At 40.0% G+C, this 24487-nt stretch overlaps 1 protein-coding gene across 3 annotated transcripts; it reads left to right on the forward strand.

Moving 5' to 3' along the window:
• The first annotated feature begins 6403 nt into the window (after positions 1 to 6403).
• On the forward strand, positions 6404 to 21785 carry ANP32E (acidic nuclear phosphoprotein 32 family member E). 3 transcript variants are annotated; one of them, XM_082475674.1, is made up of 7 exons: positions 6404 to 6802; positions 9650 to 9799; positions 10278 to 10400; positions 11802 to 11967; positions 13033 to 13214; positions 18707 to 18761; positions 19427 to 21785. In XM_082475674.1, the coding sequence occupies exons 1-7, from the start codon at positions 6749 to 6751 to the stop codon at positions 19495 to 19497; spliced, it is 801 nt and encodes a 266-aa protein (XP_082331800.1). In that variant the 5' UTR covers positions 6404 to 6748; the 3' UTR covers positions 19498 to 21785. The 3 variants fall into 3 exon arrangements, with proteins under 3 accessions (XP_082331800.1, XP_082331801.1, XP_082331802.1); XM_082475676.1 differs by lacking the exon at positions 6404 to 6802 and adding an exon at positions 7278 to 7425; XM_082475675.1 differs by lacking the exon at positions 9650 to 9799 and having other exon boundaries at positions 6429 to 6802.
• The last annotated feature ends 2702 nt before the right edge of the window (positions 21786 to 24487 follow it).

Below are 24487 nucleotides of genomic sequence, written 5' to 3' on the forward strand. Positions count from 1 at the left end.
AATGGGGGTAAGAATATTTTAGGGAGCAGAACATTTTGTGCACATGAATTAAACAGGATTATAATGGTCACCCTCGGAAAAAGATGTGAACTTTGATCAGAGGAACCGGGTTTGAGATTCATCTTCACAAAGCACTAATCATAGGACCTTGAGTATATCCCTAGTTTTGCTATTGTTTAGTTATCCATTGCTAACAAATCACCTCAAAACTGAGTAGTTTAAAACAACAACTGTGGGGCTTCCCTGGTGGTGCAGTGGTTGAGAATCCGCTTGCCAGTGCAGGGGACACGGGTTCGATCCCTGGTCCAGGAAGATCCCACATGCCGCGGAGCAACTAAGCCCGTGCGCCACAACTACTGAGCCTGTGCTCTAGAGCCCGCAAGCCACAACTACTGAGCCCGCATGCCGTGACTACTGAATCCCACGCGCCTAGAGCCCGTGCTCTGCAATGAGAAGCCACTGCAATGAGAAGCCCACGCACTGCAATGAAGAGTAGCCCCCGCTCGCTGCAACTGGAGAAAGCCTGCGCGCAGCAGCGAAGACCCAACACAGCCAAAAAAACCAAAAAAAGCAAAAAAACCCCACAACAACAACCGTGCTGGGAACTCCCTGGTGGTCCAGTGGTTAGGACTTGGTGCTTTCACTGCTGGGCCCAAGTTCAGTCCCTGGTCGGGGAACTAAGATCCTGCAAGCCATGCGACATGGCCGGAAAAAACCAAAACCAAAACCATGCTTTATTTACTTCAGATTCTGAAATTTGGGCAGGGCATGGTAGAATGGCTCATCTCTACTCCACATGATGTTGGCTGGGACAGCTTGACAAGGACTGGACGATCCAAGATGGCTTCACTCACATGGCTGGGGCCTCCACTGGGGTGGCTGGGACAGCGTGGGGGATGTCTGGGCTCTCTCTCTCTTTATAGTCTCTCATCCTCTAGGGCCTCTCTCTAAATATGGCCTCTCTCTCCAGCAGCCTAGTTGAACTTCTTTATTTGAGAACTGATCCCTATGAGAGGAAAACCAGAAAATACCAGTCCTCTTAAGGGCTAGGCCCAGAACTTGCACAGTGTTATTTCCACTACATTCTATTGGTGAAAGCAAATCACAAGGCTATCCCAGATTCAGTGGGAGGGCAAATACACTCCACTTCTTGATGGGATGAGTGCCATATATGCACAGGGTGGGAGAAATTGTCCATGGCCATTTTTGGAGACAATTTACCCTACCATTTAGCCGTAATAAACTTCAGGGTTTTTTCCTTTGGAAAGGTAGCTCATTTTAGATAGATATAGATATAGATATAGATATAGATATAGATATAGATATAGATATAGATATAGAGATATATAGCCCTTAACTCTAAGATCCTATACAAACATAACAACTTACTTTGCCTTGGCGGGTGTTGACCTGGAAGCTTTTCACAGAATATTAACACGATGAGCCTGTAGAATTGTTCATATTCTTTGAGTATTGATCATCTATCCTGGTGCCAAGAGGGGCAGTAGTGACCCTGTTGGATGGTTTCTGGGATTTCTCAGAGGTATGGGTAGGAAAAATTTCTCGTGGTTCTAAATCAGTCTGAACTCTGGAGAAAATGCACTGGCACCAGCTTAGTTTTGTCTTGAGACTGCAAATTAACTAGTTTGGAAAAGGGAAAGGTAAAAAGTTAAGAGGAAGAGAAGTTTGAAGTTATCCTTAACTCATTACTTATTCCTCAAGAAGGCATCAACCAAACTCTATATTTCCTAATGGAAGTATGAATTTAAACTACCATCTCAGAGATATTTGAGACATAATCAATTACTGAACATGTCTTGAGTACCCACTGTGTGCTCAGCACTGTGCTAAGGCCTGTGAGTGATGCCAGAGGAAGCCAAGTTACTGACTTGGTTTTTCTCTAGGAAATTCCAATCTGGTTGGGCAAACTTGAATTAGATAACACCTATGAGACGTTGCAAGGCAGCATAGGATAAACACTGAATACATTTAATAAGTCCTAAGGATTCAGAGGGGGTAAAAATCATTTTGGTTAAAGTAGAAGAACAGCATAAGCAAAACTAAAAAGAGTAGAATGACTATCACCAGGTCAGAGCAAAAGGGCACTAGTGAGACTTGATCAGAAAAATGTGATCGTTCAAGTTACTATTGCTGTATAACAACTCCGAATTTAGAGGTTTAAATGATCATTTTAAACCTCTAATGATCATTTTATTCTCTCTCGTGGTTTTTGTGGGACAGGAATTGGGGACGGGTTCAGCTGGGTGGTCTGGCTCCGGATTTTTTATGTGGTTGCAATCAGACAGTGGCTGGAGCTGGAAACAGTGGGGCCTGGAGAAACTGAGGGCTGGCTGGGTACCTCTCATCTCTTCATGTAGGCTGGAGGCTTCTCCATGTAGTTTCTCCCATAGGTCAGTTTGGGCTTTCTCAGAGGGTAGCTATGTGGAGAGGGGCTCTGTCACATGTTTGGTTCCCTAGGAACTCAACTGTGAGATGGAAATAGCATTCAGGATATTTACCGGGGAATGCTCTTGGGACCAATACCTGTGGAAGGGAGGAGAAGGAAGCAGGATTAAGCTGTGGGAGAAACTGAATGGCAATGCAGTCCAACAAAGGCCTCAGTCAACCCCTGGGGGTGCTCTAGAGCTGGGATGAATGAGTCTTGAGTTTGTTTAAGTCAGGGCAAAAGGGCTGGCTGGGCCTTTATACCTCAGTGTTGATCACTCACTGGATGTAGGATGCCCCCAGAAGGAGGTATAACCTTGGGCAAGGCAACTTTCTTCAGCTGAGGCAACCCCTGCAAGTACTGACAGCTGAAGGTCATCTTCCGGCAGTACTCCCAGTACTATGGAATAAGTCCTCGTTCCTGAAGGAAAATCTGGGTGGTGCATCACAGTGCTGGCTATAGCCCCAAACAGATCTGTGGCTTTCAGTAGAAGGAGTTGGTGCTCTTGTACCCACCTGACACAGAGGCAGTTGGGGAAAAAATACTCCAACCTCAGTCTCCTGCAGACTTCCGATTTCCTGTCAGTGCCCCTCCCCCATGGACCAAATGCAGGAAGTCATAGGACTTGATGCAGTTCATGTGGGTTTTGGGTAGCAGAGCAGGGTGGAGAAGGGTGAAGAGTGGATCTGGAGAGGCAACAGAAGATATTCGGCAGCAGAAGATTAGTTTTTGAACATTAAAGATGTTGAGTTAATAATATCCTGATGCATGCTTCTTATTGGTGCATTAAAGGAATGTTCTGAACCGTCCTCTCATTCATTCCACTCCTCGCTCCTTTGCTCCTGAATCCTTAACCTCACTCTTTATTCTACCATTTAAACCCTGCCTCATTACTTCAGCTTAAAACATGTTTTACTTCACGAGTTTGGCCTTTTTCCTGACTCTATTTCTTTTTTTTTTAATTTAAAGAAATTAAAAAAAATTAAAGTATGGTTGATTTACAATGTTGTGTTAGTTTCTGCTGTACAGCAAAGTGATTCAGTTATATACATATATGTATATATTCTTTTATTTATTTATTTATTTATTTGGTTGCGCCAGGTCTTAGTTGTGGCAGGCAGGCTCCTTAGTTGCGGCTCACAGGCTCTTTTATTTGTGGCATGCGAACTCTTAGTTGCGGCATGCCTGTGAGATCTAGTTTCCTGACCAGGCATCGAACTCCGGCTCCCTGCATTGGGAGCGTGGTGTCTTAACCACTGAGCCACCAGGGAAGTCCCTATATATATATTCTTTTTCATATTCTTTTCCATTATGGTTTATTATAGGACATTGAATATAGTTCCCTGTGCTATACAATAGGACCTTGTTGTGTATTCATTCTATATATAATAGTTTGCATCTGCTAGTCCCAAACTCCCAATCCATCCCTCCCCCTTGGCAACCACAAGTCTGTTCTCTATGTCTGTGAGTTTGTTTCTGTGTCATAGATAAGTTCATTTGTGTCATATTTTAGCATCCACATATAAGTGATATCAAATGGTATTTGTCTTTTTCTTTATGACTTACTTCACTTAGTATGATAATCTCTAGGTCCAGCCATGTAGCTACAAATGACATTATTTCATTTTTTTATGGTATATATATATATATATATATATATATATATATATACACACACACATACATCTACATCTTCTTTATCCATTCATCAGTAATGGACATTTAGGTTGTTTCCATGTCTGACTGTATTTCATTCTTTTATCCTTCATTTAGCTCCATACACCTGTCTGCTAGCCTGGTAGTATTCTTCTTCATCCAGCCCCTTCCCAGGCACCTTTCTTTCTGTGTACTAGCCCTGTGGAGAATTTTTATTCCCCTGCATCTTATTTATCCTGGCTTCTTGATTAAGACTAGAAAGTTTCAGGGTATTGAGGTAATGGAGATAAGAGATGATATGAGGGTGGGGACAATGGGTATGGGGGGTAAGGCCCACTTTCGTGGATCCCTGTCTATGCTTACTATGGTGTACTTTGTGCAGTTACTATCCAGTGGTGAAATGAATTCATGGCCTTTCCTCATTCATTATTTCTAGCCCACTCTCCCATTCTGTCTACTATGTTCTGTTACAAAAGCCCTACCATTTAACCCCCAAAATCATCTCTCCCTTGAAATTCTTTGGCTTCCATACATTTTTTTTCACAAATTCACCTCCATCTTTTCTACCTGCTCCTCAATTTCTTTGACAACTATGGTAGACAACTTAACTTCTCTCTCCTCTTTCCCCTCAACCATGTTTTGCTCTCCTTTGCCTGATAAGTCTTCTTATATACATCCTCTGTGGACATCTTATTTTGTTCTCATGCCCTCAACTATCACTCATATGTGGATGACTCCCAAATCTGAATCTCCCTCCCTGAACTCTCTCTGAGATTCCATTCCAGAATTCCAGACTCTGCAATGGCTAGTGGGATCAGAACACAGGACTTCTTCCTAAGCTGGTACTAAAATGTGCTTCCATGTTTCTTTGTACCCCTTTTTTCCTTCTCTTGTTTTTTAAACTCTTCCTTGAACTGTTCCTCAGTTCATTTTGGTTCAGTTTTATATCATCTTGGCTTCCTTTGGCCTGTATTCAAACAAACAAACAAACAAACTAAACTAACTCCAAATACCTGCCCCCCCCCCACCATGTCATTTTATACCAAAAGCTCTCCCTCTCCCGCTTTTTCATCTTCATAAAATTTCCTTTTCAGGGAATTCAAAGGAAACACTTGGCAAGGAAAAGACAATCACTATTTTGTTTTCCTTTAAAGTACTTAACATGCCAAATACCAGATATTTACATTTTAAATGTAAGCCTATTTGAGGAGCTGTGTGTCTTGGTATGGGAGGAGGGGTGATGTGGAGTGGTTAGAAATCTGTTAGGAAATCCTAAGGTCTCTAACTTGAGAAACTGGAAAAATAGCAAATAAAACACTCAGCTCTGGGAGAGGTTGTACTAAGTCACCCACTTCCTTCCCCAAATCATATGGAATTTCTTTGGGTATTTATCCTGAGAAAGGTATAAGGGAATGGAAAGGACAGAATTTAAGCAAGACCTAAGAAAAACTAGACTCTCAAGACAAAATTTTTAAAAATCATTCTTACACCTCTTTTATATTCCACATTGACAGACTTTTAAAAGCACATTTAAACTACAGATTTCCATGGAAACCAACCAAAGGGATTTTAGAAAGGAGAGGCATTGCAGTACCATTTCTATGCGCGTTGATGTCTGATTTTCGTTAGGCCAGCACTGTTTTCCCTCCAACGTCTTAGTGTTTATTACAGCAACAATTACCTCAGTAACAATTCCTCCAGGGTAGTTTTATTTAAAGGTGCCTAACTTATACCTCACCCAACTGCTTTCAAAATCGTTCAGTCCTTCCTGCTGGAAGTTAAACTACCATCTTTATCCCTGCTCTGGTTCTGCACCAGAAGCCTATCTCCGGCAGGACAGTGCCACGAAGGCGTCCTTTTTATGTGATGTGCACGTTGCTGTACACTTTGGCTGCAAAGCAGGAGCTGTGCTTTAAAACCGCCAAGAGCGGGTGGGTGCCGTGTGCTAAATTATCTGTCTCGCAACTTCCACACGTAAGAAGGATGCTTGCTTCCTTCCTTTAACACTAAAAGCAGGCAAAACAAAAACAAAAAGAAACCCGACAGGCTTCAAAACCGTCCGATCGCCTAGGGAAAGCGCGCCAATCACACAAAGAAAAGGAGGGGGGCTATTGGGATTCAAAATCATTTCCCCGGGACGAACACCTTCCTGGACCTATCGGAGTTAACTGCGCGCTTGGTCGTAGCCAATAGGCACAGTGTTTCTGGCTCAGGTCCACCCTAAAGACTGATAGACATTTATGTAACCCAGTGGAGTAGTGAGATGCTGAAGAATCAACCAATACATTCGGGAGGTGGGTGGAGTGTAGGCCAGGGGGTTGGCGGTGCCGTGTCATGGAGGCTCAGTCTCCGAGCAGCCATTGAAGGGGAAGGAACTGCGGGTGTGTGTATGTGTGTGCGTGTGAGTGCGCGCGCGAGTGTGTGGACAAGGAGGTGGGGGCAGCTGAGTTAGAGTCCCAACTCCTTGGACTCCATTTGCTATTCCCTTCTTTCTCCCCCACACCTATCTGGTGGTGGTGGTGGGCGTTTATATTTGCGTTTCTTTTCATTCATTTCCAAATCTTTTAAAATTTTAGGGTTGGGGGTAGTGGGAAAGGCAGGAAAAGGTAAGGGAGGAGAGTAGTAGCAGAAGAGCAGGAGGAGGACATGGAGATGAAGAAGAGGATTAACCTGGAGTTAAGGGACAGAGCCCCGGAGGAGGTGAGATGACTCAGCCCCCTCCCCTTCCTCACCAGCCCTGTATTCGGAGGATCGGGTTTCTGGGGGTCCTGGTGGGTGTGTGGGGCGGGGTAATGAATTAACCCCCATCTGGGGGTAGGACTGGGGGAAAATATTTAATTTTAACTTTTAAATCATTAAAATCTTTTACTTAAAATGGCGAAGGGTTTAAGTTTCTAGGGGCGTTTTTGTGTGTGCTTGGGGGCTTAGCCCCTTCTCCTCTCCTCGAGTCAGGCGTCCTGGCCTCGTGGAGGCGGGAAGCGGGGTGTTGGGGGCCGCTCGGCCGCTTCGCTCCTCACGTTCCAGCTCCTTGGGGCCGGCGGCGTGGGCGCGATCCCCCAGTCCCACTCGCCTCTGCCGCAGCCATCGTCGCCTGAGAAGTTAGTCCAACTTTTCTGCAGTGCTGCCAACTTTTTTTTGGGCTGGGGGGCGTCTCCGGCCTCGAGTCCCCTGGGCGTTGGACGACGTCGCGCCGGGCGCGGGCTGGGGTCGCTCGCGGAGTCCGCGGACGGCCCACTGCTGGCGGCGCCCACTCCCCCGGGAAGCGGCGCGCGCCGCCCGCCGCCAGGCGGAATCTGGGTCAGCGGCCCGTTCTTCGGCCGCGGGTAAGTTTTGGGACTCGTCGCAGTGACCGGAGGTGGGGAGAGGACACGAGGCTTTATCCCCTTCGTCCCCCCGCGGTGTAACGAAATTCGGCGTGTCGTATCGTGGTGGCTGCAACTCCAATTTTGATCCCTGGAGACGGTTTCACAAAACTCAACAAATGGGTCGTAGAAGTTTCGTGTTTTCAAGATGGGCTCGGCGGAACTAAATGATGCGCTCTCGCTGCTGTCGCCTTAGTTAAAGAGACGGGGTTGGGAGGGGCCACGTGAGGCGGGGTCGTGGTCAACTTTTCGGGGGTCGGGCGGGAGGCGTTTCCGCCTCCTTTTCGCGGGCGCCTCCTCGGCTTCACCCAGCTCTCCCCGCCCGGGGCGGAGGCGCTAGGGGAACGCGGGCTGGGAGGCGACCCCCTTTTTCCTTGGGGAGTCCCCGCCCCTTGTGGGGTTTCCCGTCGGTCGGAGCGGCAGGTCGCGAGAGCGGGGCGCATGGCCAACGAGGAACCTCGCATTTCTGGTCGCAGAGGAAAATGTCTATAGGGTCTTGCTAATTGCGGCCTCTGAAATAAACCCCAGAATTGCAATATAAGGGATATAATTTTTTTCCAGCAGGGGTGGAGGTGGTGCTTGTGCATACCAGCGTGGAGGATGAGTAGGGTTTGTTCGGTGGGCTGTGGCGGCGTGAAGGGTGGGAATCCAAGGTCTTTATGTACTTTTAAAAAAGTCTCTGTTTCGCTGAAATTGGTAGATAGCAGGGAGGAGGAAACAGTCAGTACTATCATCCCACAGATAACTTGAAGTTTCCTAGGGCCTACTCTTTAGGGGCTTAAGGAAAAAACAAACAAAATCAAAGTTAAAATGCTGTCTCGAAGAAGCACACATTTCGAATACTCTTTTATGTCTTGGGTTGGAAAAGTGGGTTTGCCCCTCCTTCCCCATTCTTATACCTATCCTATCCCTAGTAATTTCCTCGCCAGTTTTGGGGAGTGCCGGATGTTGCCTTTTTGCAGCCTCTCCTCCTTCCCCTGTGGTGTAATAACGGTCTCCTATTTGTATAGTCCTTTACAGTTTACGAAGCGCTTCTCCTGTTTGTTGTTTCCTCCTTCCGACAGACTTGTAAGGTGGATGGTATTGTTGTAGACTCCAAATTAGCAAACGGAGTCTCAGGGCAGTGAAGTTACTTACTCAAGTGGAAGAACTGGTTTTCTGACACCAAACCTAGTGGCCCTCTCTCCTCCACTCAGCTAGACTAGGAGTCAGAAGACTTACAGTGGAGGTACAGCTCCGCCACATACTGTGACTGACCCTAGGCAGTCATTCTTACCTTCTGGGCCTTGGCTTCCTCCTCTCTAAACAGATTATGATGCCTTCTTTGCTTCCTGAAATAATTATGTCATGTTCAAATAGAGAAGGTAGCATTCCTTGTTGCTAATTTTTATTTCTCAAAATACCTCAAACATATTTTTGCATTGAGAATGGAGAGCCAGGGTTTCCTGCCTCCCTCTTAAGATTAAGTCCATTTAGGCCCACACCAGGAAGTTTTGTTACAACTCTGACCTAAGAGAGGATCCAGCACCCCCTTCCCAAGACTGGGGAGAAGTCACAAAAATTCTACCGGGGTGGCAGAGAAAAATAACATTTTGTCAAGGATGTGTTGTTCTGGGTGATATTGTTTCGCCTCGATATTAGAACAAATAACATCTGAACGCTGGGCTGTCTCAGAAGGAGCTTTCTAACATTTCTTCATGAAGGGTAACAAGATACTTTTGAGTTATGGTGACATTTATCAACCAAAATAAGGGGGTTTAATCTGAAAAAGTGAATAAAACAATTTCCTTTCTTCTCCCTGCTGTTTTAGGACTCACTTAAATCCTTTCTCAGTAGCCTTGGTATCCCCTCATGCATAAGTATATGCCCTGATGTTGAGGGTCTTTTTCATGCGGGTCAGAAACTATTTTCACATGGGACCTTTTTCAAAGTCTTATTTTTTATGCAATTAAAATTTTTTTATTAGTGATTTGAAGCAGGCATTGAACTTCTTAGTCCAAGTTTAAATTTTAAAAAGTTAACTTATAATGATGACTTAAGACTGTATGTCAATTTGGGGGGAGAATGAAAAGGATCTATATGAGGGAATTGGTGGTTTTAATATTCACATTTCCAGAGTGTCAGGACCCAGGTCTTTTGCTAAACAGACTGCAAACTAAAGAATCATTCATATTCTCTCTTATAGGTGACAGAGTTGGTCCTTGATAATTGCCTCTGTGTCAATGGGGAAATTGAGGGCCTGAATGATACTTTTAAAAAACTAGAGTTTCTGAGTATGGCTAATGTGGAACTAAGTTCACTGGCCCGGCTGCCCAGCTTAAATAAACTTCGAAAGGTAAGCTGGCACTAGGCGTGAAAGCATCATGATTTTGATGCCGTGGGCTATTATGTATATTTTTTTCCCAAATGAAACAACCATTCTGCCTTTTAATTAGAAGGTTCTAAGTTTCTAGAGGTAAGAAAACGGGTTATGTAGGATTTTGAAATCAGCTGTCATATTACTTTTGGAAATTTAAATTGACTAATGAAATCGCTTATGGCATGAATTTAACATCTACCAAATGTTTTTCTTTGAAACATAAAATCCAACTATTATACAACTGGAACCAAACCTGAGTTAGAAGTCTGTTATATAGAGATTCTAATATTTTATTTGGCAGTCATAGGTGGGATTTTGGAAATTAAAGACTGTGACAGTCCCTTGAAGCCAGAGAGAATGACAATTGTTTTCTTTAAATTGATACATTTGAGAAATCTTTGATTTGTCCTAAGCCTTCACCATTCTTTGTTTTCTCCCCATGTTGAATATATAGTTGGAACTTAGTGACAATATAATTTCTGGAGGCTTGGAAGTCCTGGCAGAGAAATGTCCAAACCTTACCTACCTCAATTTGAGTGGAAACAAAATCAAAGATCTCAGTACAGTAGAAGCTCTGGTAAGTGGAAAGGTTTGTCTCTGGACTTGGTATTTTTGGTTGAATTTTTCTGAGATTTGCTTGAATTTTATCTTACTGACTTGTATTTATGTCACTCTTTTGAAACTTCTGAATTTCTTATATGTTGTGATCTAGATGATACTGCTTTATTTTCCTTTGGAGTAAAACATTCAGATAAATTTTTTTTTAATAAATTTATTTACTTTACGATTTTATTTTATTTTTTTTGGCTGCATTGGGTCTTTGTTGCTGTGCACGGGCTTTCTCTACTTGCGGAGAGCGGGGGCTACTCTGCGGTGCGTGGGTTTCTCATTGTGGTGGCTTCTCTTGTTGCGGAGCACAGGCTGTAGGGGGCTCAGTAGTTGTGGCTTGCAGGCTCTAGAGCGCAGGCTCAGTAGTTGTGGCGCACGGGCTTAGTTGCTCCGCGGCATGTGGGATCTTCCCAGACCAGGGCTCGAACCTGTGTCCCCTGCATTGGCAGGCGGATTCCTAACCACTGCGCCACCAGGGAAGCCCCAGATAAATTTTTAAATCAGTGAGAAATTTATTTTATCATCAACTTCAGGAGCTGAATATCTGGTTTTAAAATTTCCAATATTTTCTTAAATTCTATTCCTTTTTCGTTCTTCTTGATTATTTTTATTTGCTCCTTTGTTTCCTGGTATGAGGGAAGGAAAAGGAGATGAAGTGAAACTCTGAAAATCGTTGCTCTGATTTTTTAAAAAAAGCTTGGGAGGAGGTTGAAATTGTTGAAAATAAGCTTGACTGTGGATTTAAACTAACCATGTTATTGTTGTTGCCTATTTAGGCGGAGATTCAGTCAACAAAGTATACTGAGTGCATACTATGAGTAAGGCACTAAGCCAGGTGCTAGAGATACAGCAGTTACCAAAACAAAGTTCCTACTCCCGTGGAGTTTACGTGCCAGGGCCTCATTAAGAGAATTAGCTGTGCTTGATATAATAACCCTTCATTATAAAATTCTAAAAATCCAAAAAATCATTCTCTTGATTTAAAGTTGTATACATGTTCATGAATTAAAAATAAATAGGGCTTCCCTGGTGGCGCAGTGGTTGAGAATCTGCCTGCCAATGCAGGGGACACGGGTTCGAGCCCTGGTCTGGGAAGATCCCACATGCCGCGGAGCAACTGGGCCCGTGAGCCACAATTACTGAGCCTGCCCGTCTGGAGCCTGTGCTCTGCAACAAGAGAGGCTGCGATAGTGAGAGGCTCGCGCACTGCAATGAAGAGTGGCCCCCACTTGCCGCAACTAGAGAAAGCCCTCACACAGAAAGGAAGACCCAACACAGCCATAAATAAATAAATAAAATTAAAAATAAATAAATAAATAACATGAGATTTTAAATCTTGAACGTAATTTTTAACTTTTTACTTTTCCAGCAAAATCTTAAAAATTTGAAGAGTCTTGACTTGTTTAACTGTGAGATCACAAACCTGGAAGATTATAGAGAAAGTATTTTTGAACTGCTACAGCAAATCACGTACTTAGATGGATTTGACCAGGAGGATAATGAAGCACCAGACTCAGAAGAAGAGGATGATGAAGGTAATCATTCTTAATACGCATAAATGTGTCACAGTTATAGCCTCCAGTCTAGCTGGCAAATTAGATTGGGCCTGGGTATTTAGGTGTGGGGAAAAAAAGACGTTAGTAAGACAAAAATTTAAAAACTCATAGCCCTAGTCCTGTATTCGTTCAGATTTCTGATAGCTTTGGGGAATTTAATGATTGTTATAATATTAAGCTCCATGATATTTTATATTTGTGTAAACTTAACCACCACCCAGTAAAAGTGGTAACTTTTAAAATAGTACTAAAAAAAATAAAGAACCATTCATCACATAATTATCCATACAAGTCACAAAGTAGAAACAACCCAAGTGTCTATCAACTGGTGAATAAACAAAATGTGATAGATCCATACAATGGAATATTATTCAGCCACAAAAATGATTGAAGTACTGATACATGCTACAGTGTGTGAACCTTGAAAACATTCTGCTAAGTGAAAGAAGCCATACTCAAGCCACATATTGTATGATACCATTTATATGAAATGCCCAGAAGAGGCAAATTCATAGAGACAGAAAGTAGATTAACGGTTGTCAGGGCTGCGGGAGAGGATGGTGAGTGACTGTTAATGGATATGTTTTTTTTTTTTTGGGGGGGGATGATGGAAATGCTCTAGAGAGTTGAATATACATTTTTGGATAAACAGGTGACTAATAGATCAGATGACAGAAAAGCTGTTGTCAGTAATGGGACACTGTTACTACTGGTTGAAAAGTTTTTCACATGTAAGAAGAAATTTGATAGATAAACAGTGTTATAAAATGATGGAATGATGGACAGGCAGGTTTTGAAGTGTCCACGAAGTAAAATAAACTTTAGTCCATGTAATGTTTTGATGAAAAATCTATATGTTGGGAAAATTTTAATATTTAGACACCATATTTCTCAAACAGTAAATGGGATGTTATAAAAGAGAAATCTTAAAAAAAAAAAAAAAATCACCCTGAGATACTTTCTACCCATTGGCTTACGAGTTTGAGGGGCCAAGGCAAAAACATTTGCCCAGACATTTGCTTATCTTTTAAAATATTTTTAAAGATGGAGATGAAGATGATGAAGAGGAAGAGGAAGATGAAGCTGGTCCACCTGAAGGATATGAGGAAGAGGAAGAAGAAGAGGAGGATGAGGATGAGGATGAGGATGAAGATGAAGCAGGCTCAGAACTGGGAGAGGGAGAAGAGGAGGTGGGCCTGTCATACTTAATGAAAGAAGAAATTCAGGTGAATAGACCTTCTTATGTGCACTGAAAATTAACTATTTAGGCATAGGGTTAAGTAATATAAAAAGTAAGTTGTGTAGAGATCTGAGAGTTGTTTCTAACTTGTGTGTGTGTGTCTGCCTGTCTTTTTTCCCACTGCCCCCCAGTTCATATTATATCCAGATAATCATAAACCCTATGATTTTACCTCCTAGATAGCTTTCAAATCCGTTCTTCCCTCAGCAGCCTGGGATAGTGGAAACATTTTACAAATGTTTCTGAGCCTCAGTTTCTGCATTTATAAAACTGAGATTATACCAACTTCATAGGGTCGTTAAGGATTTAACAAACTAATATGTGTAAAGTATCTAGTTGCTGGCACGTTATAGGCACTCATGAAAACTTTCCTTTCCCCTAATTATTTCTTGCTTATGCTTTTCTAGTAGTTTTCTAAATGGTCTCTTTGAGAACAGCATCACCACTTTGTTGTATCCTCTATAGTGCTTGCCTGTGTAGTCTGCATGCAAATGTGATCATATCAGTAGCCTGCTTGAAACCCTTTAATGTTTCCCTGTTGCCACCAAGACATACAAGGCCCTTCATTATCTAGCCTCTGCTACCTTCTCTAGCTTCATCTCCCTCAATACCAAATTAAATCATCACACGAAGCTATTATTGCCTTTCTGTATACACATTGTTTACTCATCTGAAATGACTTTCTACCCATGCCTTCTAATGAACTTTACTTTCTTTTTTCTCAGGTAAACATAAATGTACTAAAGCATATAAAGTGGACTGATTTTATGTACAGCTCCATGAAATTTTATATATGTACATACTCGTGTAACTACCACTCAAATCATGCCTCGTGATTCTTATCTTTAAACACTCAACTCTGGCGTTGCCTCATTATTGAAGCTTTCTGTAATTTTTAAGAGACAGTCACTCCTTCCTCTGTTACCTTTGAACCTTGATTAGGTGTATGTTGCCTGTAGACACTTCTGTAAAAACTTGTTTATTTGGCCACTTCCTACTAGATAGCTCCTTCAGGGGAGGGCTGTTCATTTTACTATCTCAGCATCCAGTACATTGACTGGGACATAGTAGGTTCACAGGAAATCAGTAGACTTGAACAAATGATCTTTAGTCCCTGGGAGTTTAGATAAGTTATTTTCTTCTAATGTTAAATTATTGAGTTTTGTTTTCATAATTCATAAAGTAATATTTATTATTAAAAATAACATCTCTTATTTAGACTAGAAATTGTATTTTTATTTGTTTTCCTAATGACTTTTACATTAGTTAGATAGACAGTATCACTGATTAATGATGATTTTTCTCTGATACCATTTTTTTAAAAAATTATTTTATTATTTATTTATTTATTTTTGGCAGTGTTGGGTCTTCTTTGCTGCGCGCAGGCTTTCTCTAGTTGCGGTGAGCGGGGGCTGCTCTTCATTGCTGTGCACGGGCTTCTCATTGCGGTGGCTTCTCTCGTTGTGGAGCACGGGCTCTAGGCGTGCGGGCTTCAGTAGTTGTGGCACGCGGGCTCAGTAGTTGTGGCTCACGGGCTCTAGAGCACACGGGCTCAGTAGTTGTGGCTCACGGGCTCTAGAGCACAGGCTCAGTAGTTGTGGCGCACCGGCTCAGTTGCTCCACGGCCTGTGGGATCTTCCTGGACCAGGGATTGAACCCGTGTCCCCTGCATTGGCAGGCGGATTCTCAACCACTGCACCACCAGGGAAGCCCTCTGATACCATTTTAAATATGAAACTAGTGTAGAAAAAATGGGACTTAAACTTGTTTGGGGCTTTCGTGAGTTAGCTTTACAATAGTGAAGAACAGAACTTTTAAGTATTTTAAGTATTTAGGGAGAAAGGCAACCTATTCAGTTTACATCAGCATACAACTTGAATATTTTTCCCCTAAGTTTTAATTTACTTAGTAAAGTAATGGACTTGTTATTTTGCAGTTTGACTTTGTTTTATTTTGTTTGTTTGTTTGTTTGGCTGTGCTGCACTGCTTGCGGGATCTTAGTTCCCTGACCGGGGATTGAACCCATGCCCCCTGCAGTGGAAGCATGGAGTCCTAACCACTGGACCACCAGGGAATTCCCTGCAATTGACTTTTTATTTTCTCTGCCAGTAATTCTTCTTTAAATAGTATTAAGTCATTTAAAAATGACCTTCAGCTAACTGCAAATGTTTATGTTTATCATTCCATTGAGTACTGAGAAATATTAACTAAAAATGATGTGGTGGAGTATAGAGCAAACATCTCTAAGATAATACATACAACATTAAGTCAATGTGGTACCCAAGTAGCTGGGACCAGAAGTTTTCAATCATGATGAGATAATTTGGATGTTTTTTAAAATGAAGTCTTGTCTTTATTTTTATTTTTTAAAATAAATTTATTTATTTTATTTTTATGTATTCTGGCTGCATTGGGTCTTTGTTGCTGCACGCTGGCTTTCTCTAGTTGCGGCGAGCAGGGGCTACCCTTTGTTGCGGAGCACGGGCTCTAGAATGCGGGCTCAGTAGTTGTGGCACACGGGCTTAGTTGCTCCGCGGCATGTAGGATCTTCCCAGACCAGGGCTCAAACCCGTGTCCCCTGCATTGGCAGGCGGATTCTTAACCACTGTGCCACCAGGGAAGCCCGAAGCCTTGTTTTTAGAAGCTAAGAGCCAAAGAAACTTAAGAGACTATAAGATTTAAAAAAGAAATTAGAAGGAAGTAGAAATGGTATTTGATTAGTTATGTTTTGTTTGAGTCTTATTTCTATTTCAGCTGCTCTTCAGAGGTAAGGAATTAATATGTATAAAGAAGGACTTATGTATGTGTAGTATACTTCATTAAAAATGGAGATGGGGGGCTTCCCTGGTGGCGCAGTGGTTGAGAGTCTGCCTGCTAATGCAGGGGACACGGGTTCGAGCTCTGGTCTGGGAAGATCCCACATGCCGCGGAGCGACTAGGCCCGTGAGCCACAGCTGCTGAGCCTGCGCGTCTGGAGCCTGTGCTCCGCAACAAGAGAGGCCGCGACAGTGAGAGGCCCGCGCACCGCGATGAAGAGTGGCCCCCGCTTGCCGCAACTGGAGAAAGCCCTAGCACAGAAACGAAGACCCAACATAGCAAGCAAGCAATCAATCAATAAATAAATCTTTAAAAAAAAAAAAAAAAAAAATGGAGATGGGGGCTTTAGAAGAATTGGGAATTATGGTGTTCTTGCACTATTCATAGTACAAATGAGGAAACATTTTATTACCCACTAGTTAGGAACTAAGACCATAATCCTTACAGAGCAAGTCTCTGGTAATCTAATAGATGATATTTTTTTTAAAAAGGCATAAAAACATGAATTGATTAATCATGGTTTGTTTAAAACAAAATCCAGAGAAGTAATTTGCTTTTTAGACTTGGGCTTTTCTAAATTATCATTAACAAATGTGATTAGTATTTCAAGTGGCTTTTAAAAAATTATAAATATTTAAATACCCTCATTTATCATTCCTTACAGATTTGAAATGTTTAAAATGTCCTTTTCTTTCTCCTTCTTTTCCTCTCTCTTTCCCCACTCTTCCATCCCCTCTCTCCTCTACCCCTCTTCTCTTCCTTTCTTTTCTTCTTTAAATGTAAGCCCACACGTTCTCCTGATTTTTACTATAGTTCCTTAGTTTATTTGCTACCCCATCTATTGCTTATGCTCCTAGCAGCTTGGGTGTTCTGGTATGGAATGTTTTAGTGTTTGAATTGACTGTATAAGAATGATTTCTGATATAAGTGTCATGCAGTTTAGTTTCTCAGGGGCTTTAAGCTAAATGCTGAAAACATAGGTTCTGTTTAATATTTCTAGACACAAATAGAGCTGTGGATACTTTGAAAAGTGTGGGTTGTCCAAGTTTTTCCTAACTACCCAGCAGTTCTTAACATTTGCCATTTAAACTATTTTAAAGGAGTAAACTATTTTGGGGTTGGAGGGGGGACCCTAGCTTGATTCCATTTTTTCAAACATATATTGGAACTTAACCGTTTGGAACACAACCAAGCACAAGGCGGTAACTGTAAAAGGTATACGTAACAAAAGACATTTTCTTTGTAGGAGATTATTCAAGCCATTATTCTAATCCTGTTTTCTCTTTTATATTCAGTTCTCTGGTAAGCTTGTTGATCTATTTTCTGAATCCGTAGCAGATTAAAATTGAAATAGTAACTAACTGCAAAAGAGAAGGCATAAAAACTAGGGGGAAGATACAACTCAAAGTAGAGGCCAGGGTCATTTTAAAAAGGAGAAAACCATCTTATATATATTAATAGGCTTTGAGAGAATTGGCATATACTAATTAGCGTACTGCTCATGGTCACAATGGTGACTATGACAATTCAAGAAAAAGATTTGTTAGGTTTAGCATAAAATGGTAGAAGTGTGCAATGCACTTTAGAGATTTTATCCCAGTTGGCTAAAGTAAAAAAAAAATGGTTATGATGTTTCAAAGCTATGTTTAAATCTTAGCTATCCAGAACAACTCATTCCACAGGAGTTGTAGATCAAGTTTTATTCTGATTTTTATTGACTTTTGCTATTTTGATGTGTAGATTTTTAGATGTAGAAGGAACTTAGAGATCTTTCTATATGAATACTTTCTTTCATTGATTGGAAAACTAAGGTCCAGAGAGATTAAGTGACTTATTCAGCAAGTGTAGCTGTGTTCAGGCTAAGATTCAGGTGATCCTTCCTCAGTCTATAAAACAGAAGACTGTGTCTTTGAAATAGTCAAAAGTTACTCTGTCCATTAGCCACCGTGCACATTTGTTTATTTAGTTAAAGTAAAATAAAATTAAAATTCAGTTCCTTATTTGCACTGGTCACATTTCAAATGCTCAGGAGCCACCTGTGGCTAGTGGTTACTGTATTGGACAGCACAGATACAGAACATTTCCATTGTTGCAGAAAGTTCTTTTGAACATTTCTGGTCTCAAACATAACTTGTTTTCACGAAGAAACTAGATTTAGTTGGGTTTTTAAAAAGACCTCTGTAAGTGAGGCAGAGGTTGTCAGAACACAGGATGACCATAGTTTTTGCTCCTGTTGGAATGTATTATTATCAAACAGTGAATAGCCCATGTCATGGCTTATTTATTCTCGAACTGAATTTTTTTTCTTTTAATTGAAGTATAGTTGATTTACAATGTTGTGTTAGTTTCTGGTATATGGCAAAGTGATTCAGTTATACATATATATGTATACATATACATACTCTTTTTCATATTCTTTTTCATTATGGTTTATTGCGGGATATTGAATATAGTTCCCTGTGCTATACAGTAAGACCTTGTTGTTTATCTATTTTATATATAGTAGTTTGTATCTGCTAATCCCAAACTCCTAATTTATCCCTCCGCCACCCCCTTTCCCCTTTGGTAACCGTAAGTTTGTTTTCTATGTCTGTGAGTCTATTTCTGTTTCGAAAATAAGTTCATTTGCATCATATTCAAACTGAATATTTGAATCTCAAGGATGAAGAAGATGATGATGACTATGTTGAAGAAGGGGAAGAAGAAGAAGAAGAGGGTGAGTTACATTAGCCATTCAAAAATCCTAAAAAGCTATTATTCATGGATTTTAAAGAATGAGTCTATAATTCAAATTATCACTGATCTCTTTGATGCTGGTAACATATAATAGAATTCCTTGAAAGGTGTAAAACATTTTTTAAAGAGGAGTTTTCTCAGGGTATTCATTAATTCCATTTAAAATAAAAAAACAGCTTGTAACATTTATTTTCTAAACAGTAATGAAGAGATAATGGAACCATAAGTTCAATTTATTATTTTCTTAAGGCCTTTCATTTTGGAGGGGGTGAAACCTTATTTATAAGAGAAGAACAGTTGACCTCCAGATAATGCCCGTTTTAGATTTGCTCTCTGCTTCTCTTTACCTAGGCTTTTCAAGAAATTTAAAAATTCACTAACAATTCCAATGATGTCAAGCCCTTGGTTTCTTGATCTGTACTTCATGATTTGGCCACAAGGGTGCATAGCAAGCTGTCATTATTTATGGATTTCTAAGTCTATTAAGGCTGTTTCAATACTGAAATTGAAAGTAATGCAGAGGGGAAACTTAACCTATAATTTTCTTACGCCATTAACTTTTCACTAAGATTCAAAATTCTGTAGCTTAACAAATATTCATTTGTTAAAATTAAGTATTTTACAGTTTTCCTTTTACTCTTTCAGAAGAAGAAGGTGTTCGAGGGGAAAAGAGGAAACGAGATGCTGAAGATGATGGAGAGGAAGAAGATGACTAGATCATTCTAAGACCAGATTCCCTAATGTTCCTGGGTGTGCAATAGAGTGATCACATCTTCTTTGTTTCTTCATGTATGATAGCTATCCCTACAGAAGATAATGTGTAACTTTTTATAGGAAAAGTGTGGTTTTACTATTTTTGCCTTACCATTCCAAATAAGATTAACTAGTCTGTTAATGATCATATTGTATGTAGAGAAAATTTTTCATTGACCCCATTGTGAAATTCCCTAGCAATTTATTTAGAATCTTAATTTTTCTAATTAAAGCTCACTGTGTTAGTCATTTTTAGCATAATTAAAACATGATTGCTTTTACACAGGCGTAATATGGTGCATTTCATTCATAGGGTTTTAAAGTTATTTATAAATTAACTGAAATCACAGTTGGCTGGAATCTGGAACGAAAATAGTCTCTTGAATGATAAGTTGGTTATTTTTTTAGAGGCAACCCAGAGATCTTTAGTTTGAAGGCAGTGACTTTTTTTTTTGGCTGAGGGTATTTGGGTGCTTTTTTGTCACATGAGTAGCTTGGAAAGTAGGAGCAGAATAGTAAAGGTTCTATTCAACAATATAGTTCATGGCTTTTGTGAAGGCTTCTAAAACCTTTTAAGCCAGGTGACTAAGAAGATTTTAGTTTTCAAGGAAAAATTGATTATACTGAGTTCAGAGACATGTAGGGGAGCCCTTTCTTCTTCAAGTCGAAGATCATGACCTGCCAACGGTTGTTATTTTGTTTTGTTTTAAGCGTGCATTCTTCGTTTTCCTCTCAGTGTTTCTTTTATGATCACCTCCCTTTCTTGTTTCACTCCCCTCTTCTCAAAAAAGAGTTGGAAAACTTATGGATACCCAAGATGACTTTGTCTTATACCTCAACCACCTTTTCAGACCTGTCTTAGCTTTAAACAAGCTAAGTGAAAGAAATTGAGTATTTTCTGAAATACGAATATTATTATCAATACAGTTTTATGCAACAGACTCTGCTTACTGTAAATCTCTTTCTTGACAAGATGTACAGACTGTATTAGGAGGATGAAGAAAGAAAAGAAGCAGAGGAGGCTCTTGGAAGCAGCATGTGTGTTCCTCAAAAGTCAGAACAATTGCCTGTTGATAATTAATGAGACATTCAAATCAGATTAGCTTCCCAAATGATTTAGATACCACTCTGCAAAGTATTTCTAATTTTCCTGAGTAGAACCTTTAATTATTCTTTCTATAGTTTTAAAGCATTACCAGATATAGCATTTAATTGAAATATACTGGACAGTTGGAAAAATATTTGAAACTAAATCAATATTAAAATTAAGATTTGGTTTCAGGTGGATGTCCATTAAAAATAGAAAAATATTTGGGATAACTGTGAGTGTGTGTTTCCTTATACAGCTACTAAATATAATATTATAGTAGGCAAGTACATCTCCTTTTTTTGTTGTGGAGGCTCCATGTTCAAGGCAATTGCTTTCTTAATTTTGGCTATCTAAAAATTTTTCCCCCTTTGTTTTGAATATTTGTAAGTTTTTCAAAAGTTAGTATCAGCAAATTAATGGAAGTTATACTTTCGTACTGGGACACGTTTAAATTACTGAATATAGTATTGCTTCTTTTTTGGTTTAAAATGTATGACGGGGTTTTAAAGTAAAAAATGATAAAGTTATTTGTGGATAAACTAAAAAAGTTGCATAACTGACTGAAATAAAACTGTTGGGATAAGTTTAGTGGGGGGGTTGGAATCTCCAAAAGGCTAACATTTTACTCCTTTTTAACAATTATAATGCCCTGTTTTAGTCCGTTAAGGGTTCTCATTGCATAGTATGCCAGATTATAAAATACTTATTTTAAAAGTTAAATCTATATATTGACTTTCTTATCAATCATCTTATTGTGCAATCAAAATGAGAGTTCTTTGGTTTGAAAACAACACTTAGAGCCTCCAAAAAACTTTTTAAGACTTACTTAGCTTTGTGGGTGGTATTTTCATGCAAATAAGTAAGGGTGGGTTTTATATTTTGTAGAAGTTTTTGGTCCTATTTTAATGCTCTTTGTATGGCAGTATGTATATAGTGTGTTGAATTCCTCAAAACCCTCCTTAAAAACTTTGAAGTTAATACTTTTGTGCAACTGTGTTTTGAATAAAGCCATGACAGTGTTAAAAACAAACAAAAAAATGCAGTACTCCTGATTATTCTTTTGTTATTTCTGACTGTTCTGTGTTTTTTTTTCTGTGACTGCTGTAACTTAAAGTTTTTGAAACTGAATTGCTTCAAATAAATTGAAGATTTGTTGTTAATGATTAGTTTCACTGTATGACATTCATTTTTTGAACACCACCATTGGGGGCTTTGAAGGTCTTTTTAGAAACAGAATCAGCTTGAAAGTTAACACTCAAACGCTTGGATGTGATATGAGGTACTACAGTGTAATAGTTTAACTCATCAGCTTACTAACTTTTTTTCCAAAGAGCAGAAAAAATTGATTTTCCTTTTGGAGTTGCAAATTGAGCCAGTACTTTTTGTATTTTGATTTGAAGTAATAACTTATTACCTACAGTTGAAGTAACTATATCTATAGTTAACTAAAGTGATTATAAACCTCTTGTACACCAAATAGTTTTCTAAAATGAGTCCAAAGTCTCCATTAGTACTGTATAATGTTTATCTTCAGAGTCCTTAGGTAATGTAAATATAAATAATTCTTGCATGTTAACCTTGAGTAAATCCAACCTGAATCAAACATTTTTTCTGCTCTCATTTTGGCTTTCCTGTGATGAGTGATTTTTAAAATGTTTCATTTGTAGACAAGTCTGGAATCTATAAAGTCAAGGCGTAAGTGTAGTGTTTTCATGATTGCTTTTCAGTTTAATATCGAAAGGGTATTTTAATTATGGAATTCTGCTTCCTGAGAGATGGAAAATATTGAAGTATATTTCAACTGCAGGAATTATTTATTGAAATTAGTATGGTATTTTTTGGTTTTATGGCTTAAAATATTCAAAGCCTTTCCCCTCTTGGTTAAAGAAGATGGTAGAAATAACACTAAAAGTTTTTGGTGGAGGTGTTAGGTAAAGAAGCAATTCTGCGACAGATTGTGATTCAAAAATACTTTTAAGTAGTGTTTATTCCTTGTTCTATACTTTAAAGAGAGGCTTTGGAACACGTGACATTTATTCTCCCCGTTGCTGAAAATTTCCCCTCTGTTGTTCCTAGTACTGGATGCAATGATATTCTGCAGCTATTGCTTAATAATAGCATTCTACTACTGTATTCCTTTTTCATGTACTAATCAGCCTAAGATTTGAGAACCAGGCTTGGGTAATTTGGCCTGAGGCAGCTACTTGTGTTACTACTAGTCTAATGAAGAGCCCTAACTTGAAGGAGAACAGGTTCTACCACAAAATGGAAATTACAAAATGATTTCCAGGAGAATCTTTAAAAAGGCTTTATATATTGGTAAAATACTTTTATACAAATCTAGCCACTTTTTTGGGTGGTAAGACCCTGAAGCAGGGTTATCCCATGACAGCAGTTCTGCTTGAGTAGGAATCAGAAGCAAGTATGACTTTCAATTTTATGAATATTTACAAATAATTTAGATTTTTGTTGAGGCATCATCTGTACCTGGTTACTTATAAAATGGGCACATCCACATTACTTGTCAATACTGACACAGGCCACCAAATAGGCACACAACACTGGTGAAAACAACTCATTCTAGCTGTTCAAGAAGTGACTTTGTAAACAGTTCCCTATTTTCTCTGACTCTCCTATTAAATACTCAGACTGCATCATCTTGCGGATGAAGGCCATGACCTGTGCCCTCCACTTTAGTTGTAACTTTTCCTGGTTAGACTCACTCCACAGCTCCAGAATTAATTCACAGAGGCTATTGGGTTTCTCCACTGGAAGGCATTTTCTCCCACAGTCGTCTTCTCTTGGCACCAAGAAGCCAGTAACAGTGTACTCAATGGAGCTCAATGTCATTTATATAGACAGCTGTGTCTGAGGAATACTGGGGTTGGTAGAAGAATCTATAAGTATCATGGAAGGAACTGAAGTTGGAGCAACTATATTTCTTAAGAACCAATGACAGCAGCAACAGAGGAAGCTAGTGTCTGCAAGGGAAGCAGCAATTACCATCACGCTGCAACTCTAGCAGAAAAGCCAGTGCAGGTTCAGAGCTTTTAGCTGTGCACCCCGCCCCCGTTTTCTGAGAATATTCTGAGTTATGAACAAACTCATTTCTGCAGTGTTGAGGATTTATTATTTGTAGGAAATGAGTGAACTCTTCCTGAACAGGATTCCAGGTGAGGGGTCTTATTTTTACCAAGCTATCCATATTGCGATACGTGGAGGGAAATTTCCTTTTTTTATTGTTTCGACATATTTGGCATTTTATCCTCTTGCAGTACTGCTTGATTTCCCAATGCTAAGGTTCTTGGGCTGTAAAAGTCAGTTCATGATGGATCAGAACCCTAGAAATCAGCTCCATCCATCTTGCTTTTACTCCATGCCCTTCTCACTTCAAGGACGCCAGCTTTAAGACTGAGTTTCTCTAAAGCCTGTTTCTCGCCACACTCCTCTGGGGCGAACCAACCACATCTTGCAGGTAATCTTATCCCACTATCATTACTTCAGATTCTTGATAGCAGCCTGGAATAAACAGAGCGGGAGATTTTACTTAAACGCTTATATTGAAATAAAGTAGTCTTTTAGGGTATGTCTTTGAGGTTATCTGTGGTAGTCCTGTGGGACACTTGCCTCTTTAAATTTTTACCTTAATTTCCCTAATCCTCTACCACTGAGATATAAAGCAGTTTTTCTCTTCCTAGGGGATTGATTTTACAGAAAGGCGCCCTCCAGCGATTCTGGAGTCTCACGCAGTAGGAAGAGGACTTGAGCGTGCTGGGGAGACAGCAACAGGACTTGAAATTACAGAAATACACTCTAGTTATAGAGAAAAATAAATAAAAAGCGCCAGTCACTTTAGAGTGTGC

This window comes from Balaenoptera physalus, assembly GCF_965194825.1.
Source record: "Balaenoptera physalus genome assembly, chromosome: 1".
Classification (NCBI taxonomy): Eukaryota; Metazoa; Chordata; class Mammalia; order Artiodactyla; family Balaenopteridae; genus Balaenoptera; species Balaenoptera physalus.

Bases quoted from the DNA above. Each gene is read 5' to 3' on its own strand.
- ANP32E (XM_082475674.1), top strand. From the start codon at position 6,749: ATGGAGATGAAGAAGAGGATTAACCTGGAGTTAAGGGACAGAGCCCCG. The intron at 10,401-11,801 runs GTAAGTGGAAAG...TTACTTTTCCAG, and splicing joins TCAGTACAGTAGAAGCTCTG to CAAAATCTTAAAAATTTGAA. The intron at 13,215-18,706 runs GTGAATAGACCT...TTGAATCTCAAG, and splicing joins TAATGAAAGAAGAAATTCAG to GATGAAGAAGATGATGATGA.